The sequence below is a fragment of the Varroa jacobsoni genome, unplaced genomic scaffold (genome assembly GCF_002532875.2).
Source record: "Varroa jacobsoni isolate VJ856 unplaced genomic scaffold, vjacob_1.0 scaffold_300, whole genome shotgun sequence".
Taxonomy (NCBI): Eukaryota; Metazoa; Arthropoda; class Arachnida; order Mesostigmata; family Varroidae; genus Varroa; species Varroa jacobsoni.
In genome coordinates this window covers 75,879-101,202 of record NW_019213202.1, presented here as the reverse complement: position 1 = coordinate 101,202, position 25,324 = coordinate 75,879, and the positions used below count along the sequence as shown (strand labels likewise).

At 43.8% G+C, this 25,324-nt stretch overlaps 2 protein-coding genes across 6 annotated transcripts in view; both read right to left on the bottom strand.

Moving 5' to 3' along the window:
• The window catches only part of LOC111259157 (uncharacterized), a 91,784-nt gene that overhangs the window by 52,624 nt on the left and 13,836 nt on the right, over positions 1-25,324 (bottom strand). The gene's annotated exons all lie outside the window — the stretch shown is intronic.
• LOC111259158 (uncharacterized) overlaps positions 1-25,324 on the bottom strand; it is a 50,539-nt gene that overhangs the window by 19,382 nt on the left and 5,833 nt on the right. The window contains exon 2 of one of the 4 annotated variants that reach the window (XM_086967763.1): positions 11,269-13,925. The exons of the other annotated variants lie outside the window; for them this stretch is intronic. Coding sequence (XP_086823889.1) covers positions 13,916-13,925 — 10 coding nt within the window. The 3' untranslated portion in view covers positions 11,269-13,915. Of the gene's footprint in view, positions 1-11,268; positions 13,926-25,324 lie in introns of those variants that run through there. 4 annotated transcript variants of the gene reach the window in all.

Below are 25,324 nucleotides of genomic sequence, written 5' to 3'. Positions count from 1 at the left end.
TATCAAATAATCGAGTTTATAATGGCATTAAAAAGAAGTGTCCAGAAAACACCTAGGATATCTGGAAGCTACTCTAAATTTATGGCATCTACGCGTGCTCATCCGCAATCCAAGCAACCGAAATTTTCCAAATCAAACCAGCAAAAGCTTTACCAAAGCGCATCGTTTTGCCAATTTTAAAACAACATTGTACATAAATGTTTAATACCTCTGGCAATACAATAGCCATAAATGAGGAAACACAGCAGAATCTTACCGTGCATCCATCTAAATCTAGACGGCTTGATTTTCCTACATTCAAACGTATCTCGCAAACAGTTACCGAAAAGTTCAACCTACTTAAAAGGAGGCGCCTATTTTTCTGTATGGAAAAAAAAAATAGGTATATCTCTAGATGTCTAAATGGACGTTCATCACCCAGACTCATCTGGCGGAATCTGCACATTACCTTGCCATATATGAATACATAGATTATTTAAGGAAGAGATTCACAATCCGCTTAGATTTTTCTTTTTCTTATGCCGTTACTGTTTTGACTACGGCTGTTGCATTTACATGCTGCCCTCCATTTTTGACTACTGTGACTGCTCTCCCAAAATGCAGTGACGGTATCCTGCGACGGAAACCATCTACCTACTTCAGGTAAAACAGACACGAGAGAATTTTTTTTTCTTGAAGAAATGAAGATTATCAAACGATAACCATAGGAAATGCAAGCTTACCTTTTTACTCGGAATTAACAAGCAAGGAGCTCCGAAGTGGCAGCTGGAAATTTGAAAGCTTTGATACCTCTTAGATAAAATGAAGCCACAGGGGCCGGAGCACCTTCGGTATTACAAAGGAGCACTATACTCCTGTTGTCCTTCTTTAGGGAAGGGTAGAAGTCTACTATTTCAAAGTTGACAACGAACCGATGCTTATGTTAAGAAAGAATCGGGTCTGACTATTTCCATGGAACGCGATGCACAGGATAGTCGCGAAGATACGCCTAATTCAATGGACAAATATTAGGCTCTAACTTATTTCTTATTATGGTTGATTACCGGCAGCGTTATCAAGCTAGCTATTTTTCCTAAGTTTTTTTTACATTAACACAAACAATTTCAAGTGATACAATGTACTAAAGAAACGAATTTATGATAAATAACCCTTAGTCAATCTGTTTGTACTTTGCAATTTTTAGTTATTGAACTATAAGTACTAGCAAGTACTGTCAGATGGGCTTCACATGCTATCTCTCAGTCGACAAACTCATGCTACGTTTTTCTGTGAAAGTTTCTTCATCCCAAAGCACTCATAGATTACTATTGTCATATTGTATATATCTAGTAACACACACAGGCGTTTTAGGCCGTAGATATATATTGTATTTGTATATTATATATATATATAGTATTGTGTTTGCACATTGTTTTACCAAACAAATCATTGAATAATTTAAATAAAATTAATTATTCACTCATTTGCGATTTGATTCATTTCTAATGATATATCACCTGCTTGAAAAAAGGACGGAAAACGTTAACACTAGACACGAGATTCGGGTACACAAATAACGTAAAATGGCGAGGAGAATGAGTGGGAAGGTGGACTTCCTTAAGTGAAGGAATACTACTCCGTGCCTATTTCCGTAACGTTCTGTATGCGCGTGACGGCAATCTAGCGAATTCTCAACAGCGTCCGTTTAACGTTACGCCATACCATACTTCACAAATGGTGTCAACGTACACTTCATGTTGGATGCCTGCACAGCTGCGCGATTTATTGAAGTTCATACTTCGCAGTGTTCAAAGATTGCGCTCTACGATTGCACGAGTGCCTTGTTTCTACAATACATAACCACCGTTATCCTACAGGACTGCCTTTTCTAGACATTACCTATATCTATTACCTATGCCTTTAAATATTTCTGTTGAATTAGGAGAGTCGGTTTCTCCAGAACCACATCGCTACCACTTTGTTTGTTTCTACTTCTATTCCCACTAACTACTAAAACCAAGTTGTCAACATTTCTGACCAAACATATTAAACTAAAGCTATTTAATGAGCATGAACAATATTTTCACGAAATATTTTTTACCGATGTCAGATCGAACTACCGAGAAGCCACAAGCTCTACACGTAGGAGACGAATTTCGAGGATGATAGGTTACAATGGCGGACGACAAACTAGGGTCATGTCGGATAAAATGGCGAGAGAATATCTATTTGAAGGGTGATCCAACAGTGGCCGGCTCCGGTTACCAATCACGAAGTTAAAATCCGAACAAAATGCGCGTCTTGTGAAGCAGAAATGTTTGAAGGAGCAAGCGATTTCTCGTCAAACACTCCAAGAGAAACGTACTTCAAAAGTAAGCGACTAACTTCTCCGAAATTCAGTATCCCATCATCATCATGGCACTATTTCGAATGGATACCGGTGGAATTTAGTCACAATTTGCTAACCTACAATAAGTATCAGTATTCACTATCCCTGGCTAATATAGATTAAATATAGGTTACGTCAGATTCCATGATTTCAAAAATCAATGGACATCGCGAATACTACAGAGGCAGTTGTGGTGTATTCTAGCGTAGGCGTTCTACCCCGTATCTCTGTGAATAGAGCAGTAACGCCGAAAACAGCCAGACTACGCTTCGTTGCATGTATAATATGTATTCATTCACCAATTTGTCTCTCTCAGTGTTAGGCTAGTAATGAAAAACGGGAGCGAAGATCAGAGAAACAGCGAGGCGGTTGTGCCTTTATGACGTTCTACTCAGAGCTTATTTAGGCCAAGTGAGATCCTTATAATTTCTGGGACTGTTATAGCATCTATTTGCTGTCTGTTTTTGACTAAAAAAAAAAAACATAATACCTTCTGGTGGTGGTTCTTGCTGGTGCAGTTGGTGCTGTTCACGCCGATGCTGAGTTAACGCTATGCTGTTCCGTATGAAGCCGGTTACTATCTTGTGAACCAAAATATTGTTGGTGTTCACGATCACGTCCATTCTAATATTTACGACAGGGACCAAAGTAGCTCGGACACAACGGACAATCACACTAATCAACAATGCCAGAATTATAGATACAACCTGTGGGCTACACAAATCAGTAACACACCCATTCTAAACAGGACTTACTATTATTATTTTTAATTTGTCGATTGTACTATCTATCTACAACGAGTCGGTGGATATTTTTTACCCAACTCGAGGTAATTACGCGTACTGAACACTTGGAAAAATCTAGCTCACAATTCTCAACGTTACGTTTTACTTCAATGAAAAATCACTGAGGTGACGGATGGTGAATTCCGTTTAAGTCAACGCGGTCTTCTCGCCAGATGCAATTTCCAGATTTTCTCTAAAAACTAGCCTTGCGTAGCCTTTTTAATTACGGTTAATGTTGACTGATCAACCGAACCTCAAGCAACACCCAAGTTTTTTCCAATTATGCAGGTGCTTTTTTTTCACTATATACATAGCACAATTAGCAGATTTTTCTCTATCACAGTGTACTCAATTGGTGCCGTTATTGCGGGCCGTCGAGGCGTTACCCTCTTTAACAAGAGCATCAAAGATGTAGAACAGAGAACTCCGGCTTGCGCTGAAGTTGCGGAGTTAATGCGTAACACCTTTCGTTCTAGAAGTGCGTTCGATCGCTGCATCGAATGAACAAACACTGTTCTTACTCGGCTCATCGCGGCTCCAATAGCGGCGATAAAAACCTTATAACGCTTTTGTATTGTAGCGTGGTTAACAGCGCAGCATTAAACAGCAAATTGTGCCCGCCAACCTCCGAGCTAAAGGCGACGGGCTCAGCAGGTCGCAATGGGGGCAAAACAGGGTAGCTACCCCTTCAAATAAAGCTTCCAGTGAGATGCCCTTTCCCTCGCTGGACGATTAACCTGCTTTGCTTCGCTGGCCAACGGTAAATCGGTCTGTCCTTTTGTGTGCGGCCTTGTTAGGCAAGGTGCAAGTACTCTCTCTCCCTCTGTATGCTACAATGTGCGCTGTGAAACTGTGAGGCCAACTGATGACTCTACTTACGCCGCACGCCCACTCATCTCCACAAGCTTTTTCGCTGTGGTACTCACAAAAACTGACATCATTTCTAACAGTAACAAGGCAGTTCGAGGGGCAGCGCACCCAGCGTAGTACAAAAACATGATACGGCCGTTCTGGTGACTCATCAATTGATGGGTAGCGGGGAGCTGCCTGCCGGACAAGCGAGTATAATACAAACTGAACATCGCTTAGCAGAGTGGGTCGCGGTTTATATTCAGCATACCGATACTGTACTGCCCAGCCAGAACCTAAACGAATAGCTTACGAGCCCCGTTGTGTTGCAAGGATGAATGGAAACCGACTGACGGACTTGACGAAGGGTTACCGTGTCTGCATCGGTCGACTACATTCACTGTGACCCAAACGTATCGTTCACTTGTTCCCTTATTTAGGGGAGACGGACGGAGGGAAGGAGGTCAAAGGGTTTACTGAACCCAAAGGCACCCTGCCTTTATCGAGGGACCATTATTACCGCTGTTGAACCTGCCAAAACTCCTCTGCCGCCTGCTACCTGCTGCTGTCATTATCATCGCGAACGTGGTCATTGTTCACAATGTGGGGGGTAGTCCGTCGAAAAGGATACGTTGCTTTAATCAACTACGGACGCCGCTATCGCCCTGTCCGTGACACACGAACTGTCAGCCCTTCTTGTTCACTCGTTCATCCAGCTGTCCCCTGCGCTATTGGTGAAGGCCGGTGGATGACGACACGGTCATCGGCAATACGGAGCTACTTCATTTGCAGCCAAGTTAGACACGGATTTTAGCAGCAAGACAGAGGAAACGCCAATATTGAAAAGTCTCCACGAAGGTCGACTCGAGTTGAATCGCCGGAACTACGCGGAGGCTAGCCGTCTGACGACTAACGAATGACGGACAAGTGAAAGTGGGGATCAACGTCATACTGTTACTCTGAAACAAAGGAAAAAGACTAGTAAATGCTCAGACGTAGTGACGTGTTCCCAGTTTTTCTATTCTAACCTAAAGAATTGTTGTAATTTCTGTGCGTTACAACTTTAGTCGGTCTCTTCTCAGGCAAACTGCAAGAACAACAGTCACGGCCAATTTCTATAGCCGCTTAAACACTTCAGATGGTTTTTGCGATGATGGTGATGAGGGGAAAGGAAGTACCACGTAGAGTGATGCACATATGGGATCGCAAAAGTGTGCGATACATAAATGCGATAAATACATTGTCAGCTGATTGATTGCCCACAATCCACACGATCACTGCCAACGGCCAAATTTATGACTTTTATACGGCTCCCCGAAAAATCCGATAAGTACCGGGACAAACTGAGAAGGCCAATTTTCACAAGTCTAAAGGGCTCAAAAGTATATTATAATAAAGAGATAATTTGCTTTTTCCTATTCCGAAGTTTTGGTTTGCTAACTATCCAAAATTTGTACCGGTTGGAACTTTTCGTTTACTTACCAATATTATTTGACGCATGATTACACACATAGGTCAACTTTCAAAACCCATTTTTCGAATTAAACAAAGAATATTGAATACTAGTCAATAGCTTAGGTCTCGAGTGTCATCGCGGTGAATGATGTTTGTATTGAATAAATATAATCGCCCGGAACGACACCTTTAGGGCATACGAGAGAATTATTGAAATACTGACTTTTGTTCAGAGACAATATTAAGAACAGGGTAACTGAAAGATCGTTAATTTCGACGCGCCATCTTATATATTATTCTATGCGTAAATATGTATGTGAGCGTAATAGAGGTACAAAATAAACACGGAAAATCACTAACATGACAATATAAATAATTATGAAATCTAAAAGAATATTATAACTTTTGTCGTGTTAATAAATCTCTTCGAAATATCATAGCCACACCAGCTTCAGCAAACAGCTAACCACACTCGACGAGCTTTCCAGTAAACATTTTCTTCCTTATAACTGGAAAACTTTGATTGAATTTTTATTCTTTACGCCCGCTTTTCGAAGTCTCTTAAAGACTCTCTATTTGAGCTATGGTGGAAGCAAGGAAGAAATTAAGGTTGGTAAGCAGCGCCTAAACGCGAGTAAACTTCCTGTGCGTACGAAAAGGAATAAAAACGACGACCTCATCGAGGTTGAATTTGCTAACAAACCGAGATGTCAAGGAACACTCGATGTACTTCAATCTGACGTGACCATTTGACGCAGTGAAATACATTGTTAGCGCTAATCACTGCATGCGATTCTTCAGGTTCCTTTTCTTAGGCTTATGCCCTTTCGGTTGTTTTTCACGGCTGCTCGTTCAACCTTTCGACTTTTGATTACGCCCTCTCCCTTTTCCGATACGTTAACGTCGGCACACACGAAGCGATGTAGTATAATCTTACTTGAATTATGTCCTAGTCTATTCATTAAAATGAACGTCGCGATTTAGAAGTCTAGATAGTCATGCTGTGGTGACATAATATAGTAAAAAGGCCATGTTGAATGCATAGTAGTTAGGCATGTACAGCTGATCTGTACGCTCTGCTCATTGGCTGCGTATCCGGTAGTAGGGCTAAAGGCAAGCTACCTACGCCCATTGTAACAACTTGGAAACTTGAGGTAACACCAGACGAAAAGAACTCTCCCAGAACGGTGGTTCGGTGTTCGGTTGCTGGTGAGCTTTGAACTTTTCAAGGATCGGTCTCTGGGGGATCACTGCCGTCGTGGAGCGGGCCTGGTATAGAGGCGATAATCATGATATTCCCCCTATCAGGCATGTCCTGCAGCCGGTTCGAGGACACTTAGACTAACTGTCCCTCGTTCAGAGCAAGCGCCCCCCATTGTCGGCTACTTAGACGGTCTGGACTACCGCAGCGGCTTCCTGCAGGTCTGACAATTTGTGTCATTGGCCAGCTCCTATCGGCAAAGACCCTCCGGCTTAACCTACGACACCGCTACATGGCGCTACGATCCGTGCTAAAGCACCGTGCGTATCATTTCCCCGTGTGCGTGTGGAACCTAGACTAGCAAGTATTCTCAGTTGAGCCAAGCAGGGATCCAATGTACTACAATCAAAGGACAAGGCAAAGGAGCTGAATGAACGGCTGGCTCAGAACCGGCCGACGGCCAGTGGCCTTGCTGCACAAGATACCACCTGGTGAGCACAACAATGTGACTACAAAATAGAATAGCAAAATTGTTAGACTGTGGTTTTCTCTTCAAAGACGAACATCGACAAGCGGTACTTTTCGATTGAGGGATTCGCACTTGTCTATATCCTGCAAACTCCCGATTCTGCTATAATCGTAGCCACCGGTGTTAACTTGCTCTTAGTTCTCTCCGTAGGTCTGAACAAGGTTACCATAAATATGGCCCGCGGCTGTGCGTGCATCACAACTATGCACATCTACGTACACAGACATAGTTAAAAACTACTTTACGGAGCATTGTGTATGATAGGAGTGTCCTGCCGCAGGTCGACGTGCGAGGTGGTTGTCTGTACCACACCATGAACGTTATAAGTCCTCACTCAAAACCTTCATTCAATTAAGCTTTTCAAAATGCCAAGACCACTGTAAATATACATGTAGGCTACATGTACATACCTCATACAATTGTTGCCACCACTGTTGGAACGAGTGGAAACGATTATCTACACCACGGTTGGTGTAGTAGTAAACGAACTGTTTGTCTATGCACGGGTTCGAACCTAGACTGTGTCCCTAGTTAAGATTAGCATAGGAGTACGGTACCCACTAAGCCATCCTACGTTATATATATATATATGTCATATTATATTTTGAATATTGTTTTTCGTGCATCAACATAATCCGCTTCCTGATTGAACAAATTATGCACAAACATCAAGATACGCACGCGCAGTGCTAGTCATCAATGTCTTGCTGTGGTGTCTGAGGCAGCTTGGCAATCTTAATTAAGACCCCGCATTGAATAAGCCAATGTCGATACATCTCGATACAGGCCTCGCTGCCATTATTTTAGTAAATAAAGGATGATACAAGTATATATAATAGATTGAATTTGTCGAACTGAAAGAGGTCTATTACGAACCACAGAAATTAAATGGGATTCCAGATGGTAATCGCTCCTGCGACTAAAAACGGTTCGCAAAGGCGCGTCTAGACGCATCCTAACACTCAGATTGGGTTTATCCGCGGTTAATATCTACAGCGTCCATAATACTATTTTTAAATGTGTTGTTTTCTGAATTTGGTAAGCTTCGAACACGTATATGTAACCATAATGAAAAAAGAAGGACATTAACTAACTTTGGCTAGCCGAGTAGCTAACGAAGTGAACGGGTGTGGCATGTTCTTTAGGACAAGAAGCATTTTGTTAGTCAACGGCAGCAAGGAAAACTGTGGCAGGCTGCCGATGCTGCCGTCACCGCAATCCCTAAAGGCCAAGCGCGCCTTCTACATTGATCACGTTCAGTGATAGGTGCTTCCATTGTCTCTTTGAAGATTTTGCTATCCTCCGTATGCTTTTAGTTCGGAATCATCCGTTGTAGTGTGTCCACAGGCAACTTTTCGTTCTGGCTCAACTTTACCTACGTCCATTTCGGTAGCTTTGCCGCGCCACAGTGAAATGTGAAGGCCTTAAAAACACAGGCTGTTAGATACAAAGCCGGCCGGCGTGGTATTTTCGGTACCGCTACCAAACGAAGTAAATTAAACGTTACCTCGAGTTGGTCGCAATAGGTTGTCAAATAGCTAACAAAATTCAGAATTTTGTGCTGATGACGCGATGCCACAGAATCACGTACGTCAAAAAAAAAATAATGCTAATATTTAAAATGACTTACAAACGAGTATGGGGCGCACATGTGGGTGGGTGTCGACTTATGCCTGTGTGTACGCAGCGTGTGTACAAGCAAAATTAATGGCGTGTGACATGATACTACCACGCCACCGAACGGTCGCGCCGTGATTGTCGTACTTGTTTCAATGCGTACAGGAAGTGTCGCGTCGGCGGCATTTAGTCAATGGCGGCCTTTTATAGCGCACAATGAACTTATTTTTCTTACGTCCATTTTAAAATTGCTATTTGACGCGATCATGCAACGCGAAATTCGGGCTGACAGAGAAAGGGTGCGCATATGCCACTGCTTTCGGTGCTGCTTGCTGTCATTTTCGTCTTCGTTGCTAACTACGAGCACGACGGCGACGAGACGAAAGATCTGTTACTCCACAGAGCGCGTGCACGTTGACGTACTTACATTGTCTATCGCAAGCCAGCTAGACATATCTAAAATAGCCGTTTTAAATCGTTCATCGTCTTATTTGCTTGCGTCCTTTCTCTTTGTATCGCCTCTCTCTGCGTTGTTTCTGCGTGGAAACAATTGATGCTAAGAAATATAAACGGCAGCCGATCTGAAACGCGTTCACTGCTCTGAGTCTTCCATCGCTTGGGAATTATAGTCACAGCAAAGAATGCTTCATTATCGTAAAATAGCTGATTATTTCCGAGCTCTATTTCTATTTAATTAGCTGTCGCACATTCAAAAATAGTATTTAAATATGTCCGTGGTGTCTACATACGCGTTGCGATCACGGGAGTCAGCTGGTGGCCACTCACAGTAGCTGGTGGGCTCGGTGTTAGGTTCTTATAAAACTCCAACTAAGTAAGACATAGTTTAAGCTATTTAGCGCAAAAACCTTCCTAAGCACTGACGTTCGTATGTTGACACCTGCGAAGGAGTCTGCGATTTGCCATTACCAACACAGCTGTAGGCAGGAAATGGAGCTGAAGGCAACTTCGACGTAATGCATACTCTGTGGCAACCACCGGCAGTTGCGGGGGGTTTACGCTTGAGAGGCACCACTTCGTTCCATTAAGAGCAAGAACTATGTATATACACACACATACGTATAACTGGCCAGTCGAGTAGTTAGGCCTGCAGCTGGTGCGGCTGCGTTTATGTTATGTTTTTACACCTGTTGTTCTAAATTATAGCGAGCAAAAGAATGGAGGCCAACAAGACGGCAAATAAGCAAAACTAGGACCATATCTATACGCCGAGAAAAACAGAATCATGCAAAGATGTACAAATATAGAAACTGCCGAAGCTGTGATATATGAACAGCAACGAGCACAACTCCGTTGCAACATTTACGCCAAATAGCATGATTTCATGCGGCCACCGGGACACGACGATGTCTCTGAGTGGCCTACATTGCTTGAATAGAAACGCTTACTTATAGTCGAGTACTAGTTACCGCTGCGGTAAGCTAGCTTGTAACTTTAAGCACGTTACTTTTGTTCACCGTCCTACAGACCATATTGTTCATTGCGAACGAACAGAGAAAATATGTAGATTTGACGCGATAGACCACTTACTTGACATATTATCTTATCTTAACACATTTTACCTAACTAGTAGAATTTAAACAGATACGTAAATCTAGTAGTAGCTGCCGGTTTTGTCAACGTATTACGGGTGTATTTACCGTAATGGCCATTATTGCATAACGTTGCGTACGCCAATAAAAAATAGCTGGTTCTTTTACTAGTTTCCTGTCTGTTTGCCCCTGGGCGGCCCATCCGTACGTCTTTGAAGTGCGGACGAGTGATGATTCGTCGGCGATGCGAAGACGACCTCCGCATTCCGCCGCCACTGTTTGTGGTTGGGCATTGACCTCTTTACGGGAACCTGACAGATACTCCCGTACAGCGCGGTCGGTCGGAGGAACGAAAGCGGCCTGTTTCGCTTTCGAGTCTGTAAGCTTAGACAGTTCCATTCCGTTCTAACAGCCGATGTATAGGTGCTCCAATGCAAAAACTGCTCCAATGCCACATGACTCAGGCTCCATTTAGACATACATTCACTAGTCCAACATCATTGCAGCAGGCTGCAGGTCAAAGAAATAACCCGCACCTCTGCCTAGAGAAAACCCGATTACGTCGACAGAGCTCTTGTCTCTTCATTATATCCACCCCCCTGAAGAGTGAGCGACCGTGCAACTGTAATGGATTGCGACGTCGTTTAGTCACCGCTCCTAGGGCAAAATTAAAGCTTAAGTTAATTGACGACCAAGAACGATAGCCTAAGAAACATTCAGCTACCACCACCATAGTTGCAGCCAAATATTCCTCTGATACAGAGAAGCATTAGCTGGAGCTAGTTCCCGGCGGGGGGTCCAGACTGCTGCAGGTATAATAAAAGTGCCAATGATAGAAACAACACACAAACTAACAAGTCGCAGGGACAGCAGCAGAGGCTAACATCTGTGCAGCTACGATAACTATCAGGCCATTGTTTTTTTTTTGGTAATGTTACAGATAGGTTAGTGAGCCGGCCTCATCAACCTCATGTGAAGCGTGGTCTGAATTTCATATACGTTTGTTAGCGAAACAAGTATAGTTCTTAATTTCAGTTTATTTGGTGCGTATATGCGGGGTTCATGCATTCGCCCCACTCATTAAGTACTACGGAGCACTTCTATTGGTCCGGAGTCGAATTTCTTTTTCCCGCTCACAATTTGCTCGATTGAGTTTCTTATAACAGGGAACGCTTAAGTTTGACATGTATGGTGAACAGTGTCTGAAAGTACGGTAAAATAATATGTACCAGAAGGATACACGTAGACGAGCATGGGTGGCTGCTGATTTCAGCTGGAGATGTGAACTAAAAATGGAAATGATTTCTTGCGTACGCTTTAAAGGGAAATAGTAGACTGTACGAGGCGGAGGACGGAACGCTGCTACTGTCGGAGATCAAGTTGACGATGGAGGTAGAAAGGAGCTCCTATAGGAAACACAGCTCTCATCGACTCTCACTAGTCATGGCTACAGGGAGAAGTTACCGTCCGTAACGTTTAAGTGGTTTTTCTCGGAAAAGCCGGGACACTTGAGAGTTTCGCTCAAGCATTTCGCCGCTTCCTCTTACACTGACGCCCCCCACCCACCAAGAGTCAACGCCGCCGCTGCCGCCGCAACTGTTGAAACAAGCGAACAGGACGCGAACCTTGGGCAATGTCATGTTGAATGTAAAGATGCAAAAATGTAATAGTTATGCCAACCGCCACCCGTCAACTGTCGGTTCCCACAATCGGTAGCAGGGGTCGAGGCCTGGAGGTTGTGAGGGTTGTTAGCTGCCTGATCAGAAGCAATAAGCCTGCGAATTTTGAAGAGTGAGTCATTCGGAGCCGGCCTTACAGCGTAACATTGGTGAGCTGTTGATCGGGTGGGTGGGTGTTGAGTGCTTCGTCAAGTGGTTTGCCGGGCAGAGAAATTGAATGGAAAATATGTCGACAGCGAACCTTTGCGACAAGTATTCCACCCGTTCTCCTGTGTTTCCTTCTATAAAAGGAGTTGGCTTGCTGGTAAGCCTACTGCGGACTAGTTGGGCTGAGGGACTTCCCAGCTGCAGCTGTAGCTGCTTTCGCGGCGGAAACGACAACGGCAGTAGCAAGGACATGCCTGTGGAGTACAGGATGGGTTCATGCGCTCTTAATTCCTCCATGCAATTACTTCAGGACATAGTAGCGCCTGCATTTTCGTACTTGACCCAGAACAGACCAGCTACTCGCGCAAGCCACTCACAGTATGCAACTGCCGCTTCTGCTGCACACGAGCAAGGTGTTTTTGTTCGTCATGTAGAAGAGTCATTGCGGCTTTTCAGTTTTTGACTAACAGGAAACAAGGCAATCTCATGCGCACGGAACCGAACAATCATCATCGTGCTGTAGAAACAATAAGCCGTGCTGCAGAAGAAAAAATCCAATGGGTCCGCTGAAATCTGTTGGGATCATGTAAGAGTCATTGATGCTTCACAGACCGGCAAGCAGTAAGACACCGGCATATATCAAACCCTCAATAAAATAGTATACATATACATATATGTAGCTTCAACTACTAGTGCAATCGCAAATTTCTTTCAGGAACTATAAGAGTCAATAGAACCTGCCAGGCGTCGGTAGGCTTCGGTATTGCGACTCGAACTGTGTTTAACTAGTTAATATATAGCACTCAATCAGTAAATTATACTTACCTAGTTAACTAATAAAGTATACCTAACTGGTAAAGTAACTGCAGCGGCGACCACTGACACAACACTCGTGTTAACACCTATGAATTCATAGGTGTGATTTTAACTTGGCTCAGATTATAGTATTTTTTATATTATCATGTCATAAATCAAATTCAAACAAGTCTATCTATTAGATAAACCAACAGCTTGTGGTAATGTGTTTTGAGGCCGAATAAATCTTGGACGCTTTTGCTTGGCTCTGGTTTGGGATCAGTCTTTAAAGCGTCAGTAAAATCTCAGTTATGTATGATAATAATTCAAATTTTCGCGCACTGGTATAGACGTGCAAGCATTTCATAACGGAAACTACTATCACTCTAACTACTCCTACTATTGCAATGTTTTCCCATTGTCCATCTCTTATGTCCGTTCGCGTTGGATAAAGAATCACACACTTTGGGGTTCCGTTGGCCTTTTGATGGCGTTGCTTTTATCGATACTACCTTGCTGAGCGCAGTCACGACTTCTGGGTACGGGTAACCTTAGGTATAACCTCTTTATCATCTTTTTGAGCATCTGAGAAAAGATCAGTTACAAGGTCTGGTTGATTGCTTGCTTGCCTATGCACAGCTGCCGCTTGCGGACTACCTCGACGAATACTGAGTCTCCGTTTCCGTCGGCGAGTTCAGGCGCGCGTGCGGAGGAGCGCACGTGTGCGTAGTCGTTCGTGGCAATCGGTTACTTCGGCAAGAGCGGTATACTGACCCATTATACGCACCTATACCTTAACGCAATCCGTCTACTTCACGATGGAGCCAGAGACACGGCGCTAGCGGTCGGTCAGTGATTATTATACGCGCACCACCTCTCGTTCTCGTTGAACAACACGCGAATGGATGCGAAACGCTACGCGGCAAGATGATCTCTAAAGTCAAAGCCGCCTTAAAAGAAAAGGGGAACAGCAACAGCATCATCGTCGTCATTAGCATTATCAGCGGCAGGCAGTGGCGGAAAGAGGTAATGACACGAGACGGCAGGTCAGATCGGCCGACGGCCGGCTCACTAAACAGCTCTATCGACTACGTAAGTGAGAAGCAACCATCTGGATGGAAAAGAAAGCATTGTACAGATAAATATAGGACGATAAAAACGTGACAGCGCATTAGGAGCTGGCTACGATGTGAGTTCGAGTAGGGCACGACAACGACAACGACGATAACAATTGCCATACTGTGATGTGCGGTGGTAGAAAAATTATGCGCTGGATCACCGACGAGAGCTGGTTTGTAAGCTCTATAGAGGCCGCTGCTAGGTATGACATAGTTCCTCGACGCATTGGGTTTAGCCCAAAGAGCTTACCTCGCCTAGGTCAACTTAAATCGCAGCGATAGATTCTCGCAGAGGAAGTAGTATCAGCTCGAAGCCTGTGTCGCTGGCTCCACCGATCGCATTGATTTGAATCGAACAGCAGAATCCAGCCGACGAGAAGCGCTAACGAAAAATCAAAGAGAAAAAGGTCGACAAGAATGAACAAAATGAGGAGGCGCACAGTGGGCGACGACGACGACGTCTGCTGATGCGACTATTGTTGCACTCCGTAAACCCATTCACCTGAAGACCGACTCCGTCCTGCTTTTTGCTAGCTAAGCGCGTACTCGGGCAGTGTTAGGGCCAACAACTGATGTCACGACTTCGATGTGTGCTAGGAAAAATCGTTTCGGCGAACGGTGTTGGTAGCTTGTTATGCCTCTAAAAAAGGCTGTCTCGCTGCGAAACAATAGCGCCAAGGGAAGAACTGCATTAGATCGATGCTCTAAATAGGTGTTCGATAAATCGTATCCGAAATAGGAATGATAGGGCTGCTTTAATGCAGAGCAGAAACCAGCACACTTCCACCCATCCATCCATCTCTCTCATGTGTAGACTTCCTGAGCACTTGACTTTGTCTCAATGCGAATTGTATCCAGCTAAAAAGCGTAGTACCGAATCAATAGCGAAGCAGTTGGATACGACATTTATTACTTACGAGAAGATAACTTACAGTAAACATTATAACTTAATATATAGTACAATATCCTAAGCATGAGCGTACATCTACACAAGGTTCCCATATAGATTTCTAAGTGTATCCCATCGATATATGAGATACGGTACCGTATTCGCGCCAACTATATTGGAACACTGTTGGGTGCGCGCCTATAAAATCACGCAGGTTGGAGGAGATGGATTTTAAGAAGAAATTGAATTGAGTGGACTGGAAGACGGAGGAGAGGAATGGCAGAACCAGTGAAATTATCCTTTTAGATTACGGTTCCCCTCCTTTTTCGGGTGATTGACGGAACTATTAACATTGGCTGCCGTTATTTTTGTCCGACTGTCGAACCATCGGCTTCTCTCGATATAACCGAACTGGGCGAGATAGCAAAGCGGCTATTTTCAAATAGATCAGCAGCCAGCAAACGAGACAGACATAAGGGGAACTCGGCTACGCCCTAAAACATATCCGAAGAAAATGTAAATCGCGTTTTGGGTCACTAGGGGATTCGTCATCGATGTTTGGCCTCGAAAAGATGTCAACTATAACGCTTATTTGATGCTTCGTATCGATTGTATTATGTGGTCACTGATTATTGCCTATCACGTATTGCACTACATGTGGATTACCGTTTCAACCCGTGCCAATATATCCATTTACTCCCATATTTACTAAGCTTATGTTTCTGGATGGAGAGCAGCGGCTCTGTATAGCATTCGTCGGTTATCTTCTTTCTAAGTTCTGTCAGTTCTCAGGGTTGTGCTAGAAAAGTGAATTTCGACAGGCGGCACCGGTGGCAGCCGCGTCGATGGAACAAACGGAGGAGACGGCTGGCAATCGTTGCTAACGACGCTATTTTCAGTTCACTAACAGCGCTAGCAATGCATCGTGGTCAAACAGATATCTAACGTCATCCAGTTGAGCGGTCGTCCCGACTGACCGCAAACGCAGTCCAGCCAGCAGCAGACAGTCGCATGCCCGCCCGAACGCTTTTCGTCCGCCGATAGCCTACTCTGCTACTGAATTACCGCATCTTAATAGTAGAATCCTCGCAACGCTGTTGGTACTGCTGTTTACAGCCGGTAGTAGTTTTTCGATCCGTGCATTGACAATGGTGGCTCCTATCCATTGAGGGAAGAGTATTTAAGTTAGTTTCACAGTTAGGCAAAGACTGCGTGGGCGACAATCGAGATACGTGTAAAATATCTTGAAACTCAGAGCATAGTTCTTCCTGTTTCGATTTAGCTCGGCCTTTCTACTGCTGGCGTTGCAGGTGCTGTGGCATCAGCTGGCACAAAATATCGGAAAGAGTTAGTGCTGGATCACTTGAGAGGAGCATTCGACAAACCATCCCCACTCCCACCTCCCTTTGCTCTGCTGGACTTTGTCAACGGAATAAAAAAAATAGACCATTAAACAAGCTGTGTCCCACTGTCCAGTTTATACGTGTTCTGTGAAAAGGCGAACAGACGACCCAACGGGTACGGGAGCTCGGTCAAACGGACGCTCCTCGTACGATGCTTATTTAAGTTATTAACGCTAGGACATATTGCATTCGTCGCAAGCGTAACCTTTAAATTGTACAGCCGCACCCTTAGGCATAACCCAGCTCGATGATAAAGAAAAACAGGGCTGAATCGTAGAATGTGTTCGATTGATAATCCTATTGAGTAGTTAGTGAGATAAATACGTATGTACGTAGGCATATTTTTGGCTCGTATTTCAAAAAGTGACAAGGGCGGAGAAACTAGCAAAAAAAATTCTCTACTAGAATATAAACGGTATATCTAGCGGATCGTTTTTGAGACAAACCTCAATTTTGACGTGGATAAAGGAAATATCAATTTCCGGTTGTGCAGCTGAGTCCTCTGTGCTGACCAGTTCATCTGTCAGGTAAATCTAATAAAATCAATCACAATCTATATATTGATAGTTTGGTCCGAGGGTTTAGATGTTGCGTAATATACGAAATTGTGTTACTTGTATAAAACCGTTAGCGATATCAAAACGCATTTATCTCGATGCCTGAATTGTAACAGGCACATATTTATCGTCGCGGTTGCTGGCCCCATCATCTCAATAGTCATTGTTCTGCACAGTCGATATTGATAATCTGCAGACTGAAAAAAAATACAAACGGTTGGTCTCATTGATTAGTTCTGGAGCTGGAGGCGTTCTTCTCAATATTCGCTTTTCCTTCTTTTTTTTTCTTGCCCGCCATATATTCCCATGACGCTTGGCGGAAACGATAATTAGCTGAGGGGCGGCCCCTCGCTTTTTCGCTCGATCAATTGATGGATGAAACGGCAAAACGAGTCACATTCGATGTCGTAGGCCGCATACGTCAGTGACGGAGCAATCGCATCTTTGCTGCTGCCACCGCCGCCGTCGGTTACTGTGACTGTCATTGAGCCTCCTGATGATCTAGCTACCGAAAGCCTAAATCGTGTTATCGCAATGAAAGATAACACTTGCTACTAATCGAATAGACTACTGCAACAAACGCTTCCACCAACGAAGCTTCGAGTCCATCCGCTTTTTGCTTTACTTTGGCCTAAGAGTACAATTCGACTGCCTCAGCGCCAGGCCACGTTTGGTCTTCCACACGGGTCGACTCCCCCCACGCGTACCACTGTTGCCATCGCTGTCAATCAGTCCTACTAAAAAAAACGTCTAATTATTTGCTCAGTACTGTTATTATTCCACGATTGCACTAAGCATTGATCAAAGCTTGCCTATGCAAGTTCAAACTTCTGAACCATCGTGATTATGTTGGGTCATGGCGAGCTTTGACATGGCGGAGCTGGCCTTCGCAGCGGCAGCAACGTCAACACTAGCAGTGGCTATACGCTCGGGACATTGTAAGTATGCTACGACGATATACATACGCAGCCACACTAACAGGCCTTTGCTTTCGCGGCCTGCCTGCGGCTACGGTGGACATCAGGGAAAGCGGCCAGGGACATTATACCGTAGTACAATAACTTTTTGCTAATTTCAATCTTTTTTGTTTCCCTCTACCCTTTAGTACTGAAGAAGAACTAGAAGACCCCAACTGGGGCACAATATAAATTTTATCTAAGTAATATGTATATATACTAATGTATTAGCTGAACATTTTTCACTCCCGCAGTAGCAGAATCTACAGGTGACTTTTATATTAGATCTAAGCTGCCGATAAGCAATTTATTTAACCATACACTTATTTCACAATTATATCTAAAATGTTAACAGACCCGTTTAACGAATACGTACTCAACTGTTAATGCAGAATTTTCATAGTAATTCATTTTCATAGTAAAAAGTAACTCATAATGTAGAATATATATATATATATGGCATGGTACCTAAATTTGGACGTACTCTAACGGGCTGCCTGTCGTAGCGGGCATGCGCTCATCTGCTATTCCGCGCATCAGGGAAAAGCCATTTCCTCTTGGAACGAAAACAAACCCACCATGCCGAAAGACAGCGCGTCATCTTTAAAACTTTAATGGATGTTATCCGCTATTATCCAGTTCCATAAACTGGGCGTAAAAACTGCATTCGTTTAGCAAAATACGGAATACTTCGAAAATAACTGAATAATAGTTTAGGCATTAAATTGAACCCGAAATGGTACTGGGTAGTGGTTATGTTGTGTAGTCATGACTGTCAAAAAACACAATTGTAGCCCGTACAAAAAAATGTTTTTGTCCGTACCGTCCCAATTTAGGTGCTGATATATATAAAGCTTTGACAGCTAGGTTCCCCTTTTTTTTGCTGCACCTACCAAATTGGTGCCTTCCTCGGCCTGCTACAGTAGGAAAGGTAGACGAAGCATTACACACACCGATCGAATTAGTTACTCAACGGACGGCTGAGTAGATGGTCATTTGGTCACCTCTCGGGGATCGTCGACTAAAAATACATGTTGCTACATATTCACTTCCGTGAGTGAATGTCCACTGGCACTAGCTCGGCCATCATCACTATAACGCGCATATCATCTTAATGAAAAAAAGAAGCCAGCTTTAACTTTTTCGAAATTATCCCTAAGCTCTGATTTGGATCCGAAGCAAAAGTAGAATCGGCAGGCGCAGAGCGTTGTGTCAACTGTTTCATGTCTGTGCTTGCTGAATGAGAGCGTATTGGCAGTCGGCATGGTAACAATAAGCCAACTGCCACACCTTACAACAGAGCGTGTCCACTTGTTTGCGGCTTGCAACGAAACGGCTTGATATATGTTGACGATACAACAACCACCGTTGGCTATGCCGTACGTTATACCGTACGGCCAACTGCCAAGCAATGACGAGGCAAGACAACCTGGTGACGAGAGCCTGCTCCATAGGGTAGGTTTCGTCTACATTGGTGCAGGGTAAAAAAAATCCTATTCGGCTATACAAGGAGCCGAGACACAATCTGCAGAAGTACTGCAGTTCAGAGGCACGTCCTGATGTTGACAAGCCAACTCTTCGTAATTTCACACATAGATCGAACGATGGATTTAGCATACTGATTTTACACTGTAAATAAGTGCCGCCCATGAGCTACGATGGCATGGGCTGGCTTGTCACGTCATAGTAGCAACGTCGCGAGACATGGCGTATTACAGGAAGCGCTCCTCAGAACAAAACAGCTACGGGCGTTCTCTATAGTTGACCGAAACAGTTAGCTATTGGATTTTATTTAATTAGCATATTACTACCCTGCCATTTGTCAATGATTTCCAACTGCTTCACTTTGGTCGGGGCAAACGTTTAGTTTTTTTTTCTTTAACGCGTGAGGGAACATATAGTCATTGGGCAATCAAATAAGGCTACTTAGAAATTTCACAGATTGTCGAGTTTGATTGAAGTTATCCTCGTACCTAAAATGAATTTCTGCGTGCGGTTTTGTACGTAAAACCTATTTTTTTTCTGTTTGTTTCGATGCTAGGACATGTAGCGACACACGGTCGGTAGAGAAACATGTTTGACCTGCTCCGGAAAGAGAGGCACCCGAGACGCAATGGCTGCTTATAAAAACATGTATGAACAATCTATCCGTTCCGATCAATTTGATTTCGATTTGCTTAGTTATGGAAAGATAGACGATTCGAGATATTATTTATCATCCATCCACCAGTTATCGTTATGCTCGTTTATTCGGTGATATAACGTTTTATATTATTTCGAAGTACAAATCGATAATTTGTCTGTCTTTGTGAACGTTGCGGAAAGATCTCACAGAATAGCAGCGGATTCCAGTGGCCAGATTTTTAAATAAAAAAAAAAATGGGCAATCGCGAAGAGAATTTTCTGAGTACGGTCGAATTATCAAAATATGCAGTTGACAATATAATGGAGAAGGTAAAGAATAGAGCGCCATTGTCATCAAAAAAAAGCGGGAAACAATGCGCGAAACTAATATGCATGCACGACACAGCGAGGAGACGGGGTTCCCAAGAAAAAGGGTGGCAGAGTGCGGCTTCAAAGAAGTCTTCCGACATTGTGTTAGAATGAACGACCGGCTAAAAACGGTAAGCTAAATTATGCACAGAAATTTACGCTTTTCGAATGGACTAAACAAGTTCTAAGTTGGATTGTAGAAGACTGAAAAAAAATCTGTTTTTCAGATGAATCACATTTTGCAAATCTAAACAATAACATCCAACACGTTTAGAGGCGTTACGGCCAAAGATTTCACGAGACCTCTGTTGTTCAACACATGGGCCTTGATTTTCCTCTACGGCATAGGGGGCCTACATTCCGTCAATGGGATTATGGATAAACGACAGTACAATGAAGCAGATCAGGAAAAAATTTAAATAAAATAAAAGAACTCGCTTTAAATACGAGAATGATGTCCAGATGGGATTTATTCATTCAAGTATAGCAAATCACTATGCCATATGGCAAAGTGTGTCTCCGACAAGGTTGTCTTAGCGATGCTGAGCTTCTGCTATGGCCTGGAAATTCACCCGATTTGAATCCCATCGAAAACGTTTGGCTTGACGTGAAAGAGCAACTTAGGCCCAGACAGAAGGTCCCGAATATCTCACCGTTCGAGAATACAGCGTCCCAAATATCGGCTCAGGATTCGGGCCTGATGGAAGAAATGCGAAATTGCATTCGGAATAAGTGCTTTTCCTTCTACCACCGTTTAAACACCTCTCCAGTGACCATGTTGCCACATATGCTATCGTTAGAAAGCAGAGGAGGTAACTTTAACATAGAAAAAATCGCATGCAGATATTTACTTTGGGTGTGGAGCTATTTCCCATCAAACTTGGCAATGTATGAAATTTCCAAGAGACCTTATTTAATAGGCCAGTAAATTTATGCGTTCACTTTATATATATATATATATATATATATATATAATGCGTATACTTTTCAAACATATTTATGCGACCCTTTGTTCGTTCCATACACTATGCCGCGTTGTATCCATCCTACCCATGTTTTAGATATCAGTTTACAGAATCGTTCTATAAGGACCTAACCAAAAACGTTTGGAGAATAGAAAAGTAATAGTAATAGCGCGATTTTAGTGAGAAATAACAACAGTATAAGATAGATGCTAAAGAAAATCATGTAATTCAATTTTTAGCTGCAGCTTTTATATGGATTATCGAACGTTTGAGCTGCTCAAACTAACACACAGAAGAACTCATAATAAAGGTCAACTATCCCGTAAGCACTACTCATTTCGACTCGAAAAACAGCCTTTATCCTCCTTCTGATCATATAAACAATACACAAACCCTTTGTGGATTTGCTTGCGGTACAATGTTATCCATCAACATTATGCAAAAAATCTTGGCCCCAAACATACCTGTCATAACATGTTAATACGATATAAAACAGCTACGAACAATCGACAAATCTGACATCGCTTTCAACGTCTCTCGTCAACGATCACCCCTCTAAAACTCATCGAGTTCCGCTCTGCTTCGTGAACCTGCCTGAGGCTTCCCTTTTTTTCTGGTTTTTTTTTGGTGCCTGCCGTCGTTCACAACAATGGTTTCCATCGAAAACGCTGTCATTGCTAAGCGTAACTGGGCAGCACTCAGAACCATAGGCGTCATACTGAAGTGAACCGGACGCATTAGCGCAGTTTACATCTATGTGACAACCACCTCATAACGCAATGTCTGATCTTCCTACGCTGATATTTTATACTGCTGTCTGCCTACCAGGTCTCCGAGTGTCACTGGCATCTGCTTTGACGGTCGGCCGCTTGCTGTCAGTGAGGGCTGTTGTTGATATAAGAGAATCAAAAATGAATAAAACTAACCAGTAAATAAAAGTATGGCTCTAGGGGAATGGGGTTGTTTTTGTGCGCCTCAACTCTATTGTCTACCAAAACTACAACGCAATGGCCAGGCGCAAAGAGAGCAACACTGCCAAACATGTAAGACCTGTATTGACAATGAACATTGCGCTTAATATTGCTTCCCTTAGAACTTATTCGCACGTTTAAAAATATATGATAACGATCTTGAGCTTGACTGTACCCACCACTGGCCACCTCATTGTTACCATTCGAGCATCCATCAGACTCCTTTTGTTGGGCAAATAATTGCTTCGATAAGGTTTCGGGTAGGCATAGCATCATTAAGCACCTATACCTCGAACACCTATGAAAAAATTAACTATTGCTGGATGCATGTCACCACAACTAGCCGCGTGCCCTTTATTTAGTCCATCCGATAATTAACATATAAGGCCTCAAAAAAAATTTTGCCTCCAAATGAAAGAAAATGGGACAAACAAGAGTGAATATAGTAGCCAAGTCTTTCCAGGATAGGTATGAAGGACTGCACCTCTAAGAGGTAATTAAATGTGAGTGCTGGCAATACGTAACAGGATAAAGCGAGCTTTCCATTGACGATCAAATCAAAAAGCAGGGCACCATGCCCGCAAGAGGATCGAGGGCCATGTTAAAACACCTACAAAAAAATGTAGTATCGAATGGCACTAGCTACTGGATCCTGTACAAGCAATTAATAACAGTGTTGAGCGGGTTGATTATGTAGCGTTCGTTCGGTCAGAATTCGCAGCAACGCGCAATTATATCGTCTTCAGGGTTTAGTTATATGAAATAAAAGCTCCGGAAACAATGGTCGTAATAGAACGAGAAGGGCAACATGAGTGGGTACCGACGCTGATAATTATGACGAAAAGGAATAACACGACGAACAGCGACGCAGAATAGAAGCTTCCTTGATGGCGCTTCTCTTTCTTAGTTACCACCATAGGCATCGACTCCTACTGGGGCATCTCCCTCACTACCGCAACCTTCATAATTTTCATGTTCATCTGTATGTCTACTCTCAAGTAATCATCGAGGAGCAACCGTAGTTTTTTTTTGCTTTTTGCCCCACACGATGCCTTTCGGTGACATCTGTTAGTTTGAAAACTGTGTCAGCTGTAGTGCTTTTATATCTCAGAATACAGAAGCTGTTAGGTCGTGAAAAAAAGCTCCCATGAACTTTGTGTATGTATTTCTGCGCATATACCAGAAGCATTAATGTCGAGGCGCTCTTCGAAGTTGAAAGTGCGCGTAAAAAATTCGCAATTACTACCCCATATTTTTTTCGCAGATTAAACGATTGGTACATTGGTGTCATTGGTCAAGTTGAAACCCTTTGAGCGACCTAAGGATTCTGGTTATTTCACTATCACCGCCCACACTTTCTGATTTGTTCAGTTAACGTTGATGTTTAATGCGTTGAGTCTGCTGGGTCAGTAGAAGTTTGTTTCGCCGGAACGAGGCGCCATCACCGCCGCGGCCGCCATCATCATCTGTCGCTTTCCTTGTCCTGTTCGGCTGTTAATTGGAAGGTACAGCACGCTTTCCTTCATCGAGCTCGATTCCGCCTTCTCCAAGCACCTCGCTTTCCAGTCGAACAGCCGCGGCAGCAACAATGGCAAGTCACCAACATCTTTGCCTTCTCGGACTCCGCACGTTATGGCGTCTGCACGTTCGCAGTTTGTTGCGTACAATCGTAACAGAACGTATTATAGCATACCAGAATTAAACTGGCACCAAGACCACAAGCCGCACCACCATTAGGATTCTGGCCGGCACCATGGCGTTGCACTGGAGGGAGCTTGTCACATCGTCATCTCACGTAACTCTCATGGATTTTCGTCGTCATTGAGAGCGCTGTCGTAGCAATCATTCCGTGGAACATTCGTGTAGTCGAGTGATTGTCGTCCATGATTGTTGCCTCGACGATCCGATGTCGATCGAGACAACAACGTCTATGTCAATGCCAGAGAGGCTCCTTCGAGCGAACGGACGGTGGGGTTGGGGCCACTTTGCTACCGACGGTTTTAACATACGACCAACGACCCACCGGAGCACGTAGCGTGCATCACTGAACGTTGCACTCAGTGGCAGTGGATTCACAAGAGCACGAAATGCAATTCAGCTGCCGCCGGCGTCGCCGCCAGCAGTGGTATTGTTACACGGCACAATCCGAGAGAACAGTCAGCCCGATTCGGGAAGGCTGTTGTTGCACCGCTATATACGTGCGGGCACGCTTTCACCCGGTTCATCTCGCCGCAGGGACAGAAAAGTTGACAAAAAGACACTGCCACTCGCTTCCAACGTCCACATAAATCTGTCGACAGCTCCGTAAATGTCATCTCACCGAAAGCAACAAAACTGAGACCGAACAGTGAACTGTCAAACGAATGCGCTACAGCTCTATATCCAGAGCTATTTGGTGATTTAGCGTGGCTTGCAGTAGACGCGCGTTATACCACCAAAATATTTTGGTGCCGTGATCGTCACAGCTACTGACATGCTTATGGCTATTATGGAACTTCAGATTACCCAGATGTGTCGTACACACGAACAGCCTAGGGAGCCACAAACGATTCTCTCACCGTGCGCCCTCGCATCTAATTGAAAGCTTCGCACTATTTTACCACTCAATTACTTTTTTACTGTTCAAACTGTACAGCTGAAGGTGGCATCCGAGCGATCACCCGCAACGACATCGGTCATCCGCAATATTTTCTACTCTGCAAAAGGTATATGGATGTCATTATTATAAATGGCACGCCTAATCGTTGTTGCCCCGCCGCCTTTGCTACCACAGAGTTCGAGAAGGCTGTTGCGGAAGACGTTTCAGCGACCCAATGCTGTGGCCGTCCCGCATACCAACAGTGTCAGACGCGTCGTTGTGTGTACGAATATATTAGGCACATAGAATGGCGATACGCAGTGCCAGCGTAACAGCAAAGTCGTCGGGCGCGTCATAAATCGTTTGCTGACATTAACTGAGGCAAGTGTCCGAATCGCTAAGCGAGTGAGTGAGCAAGC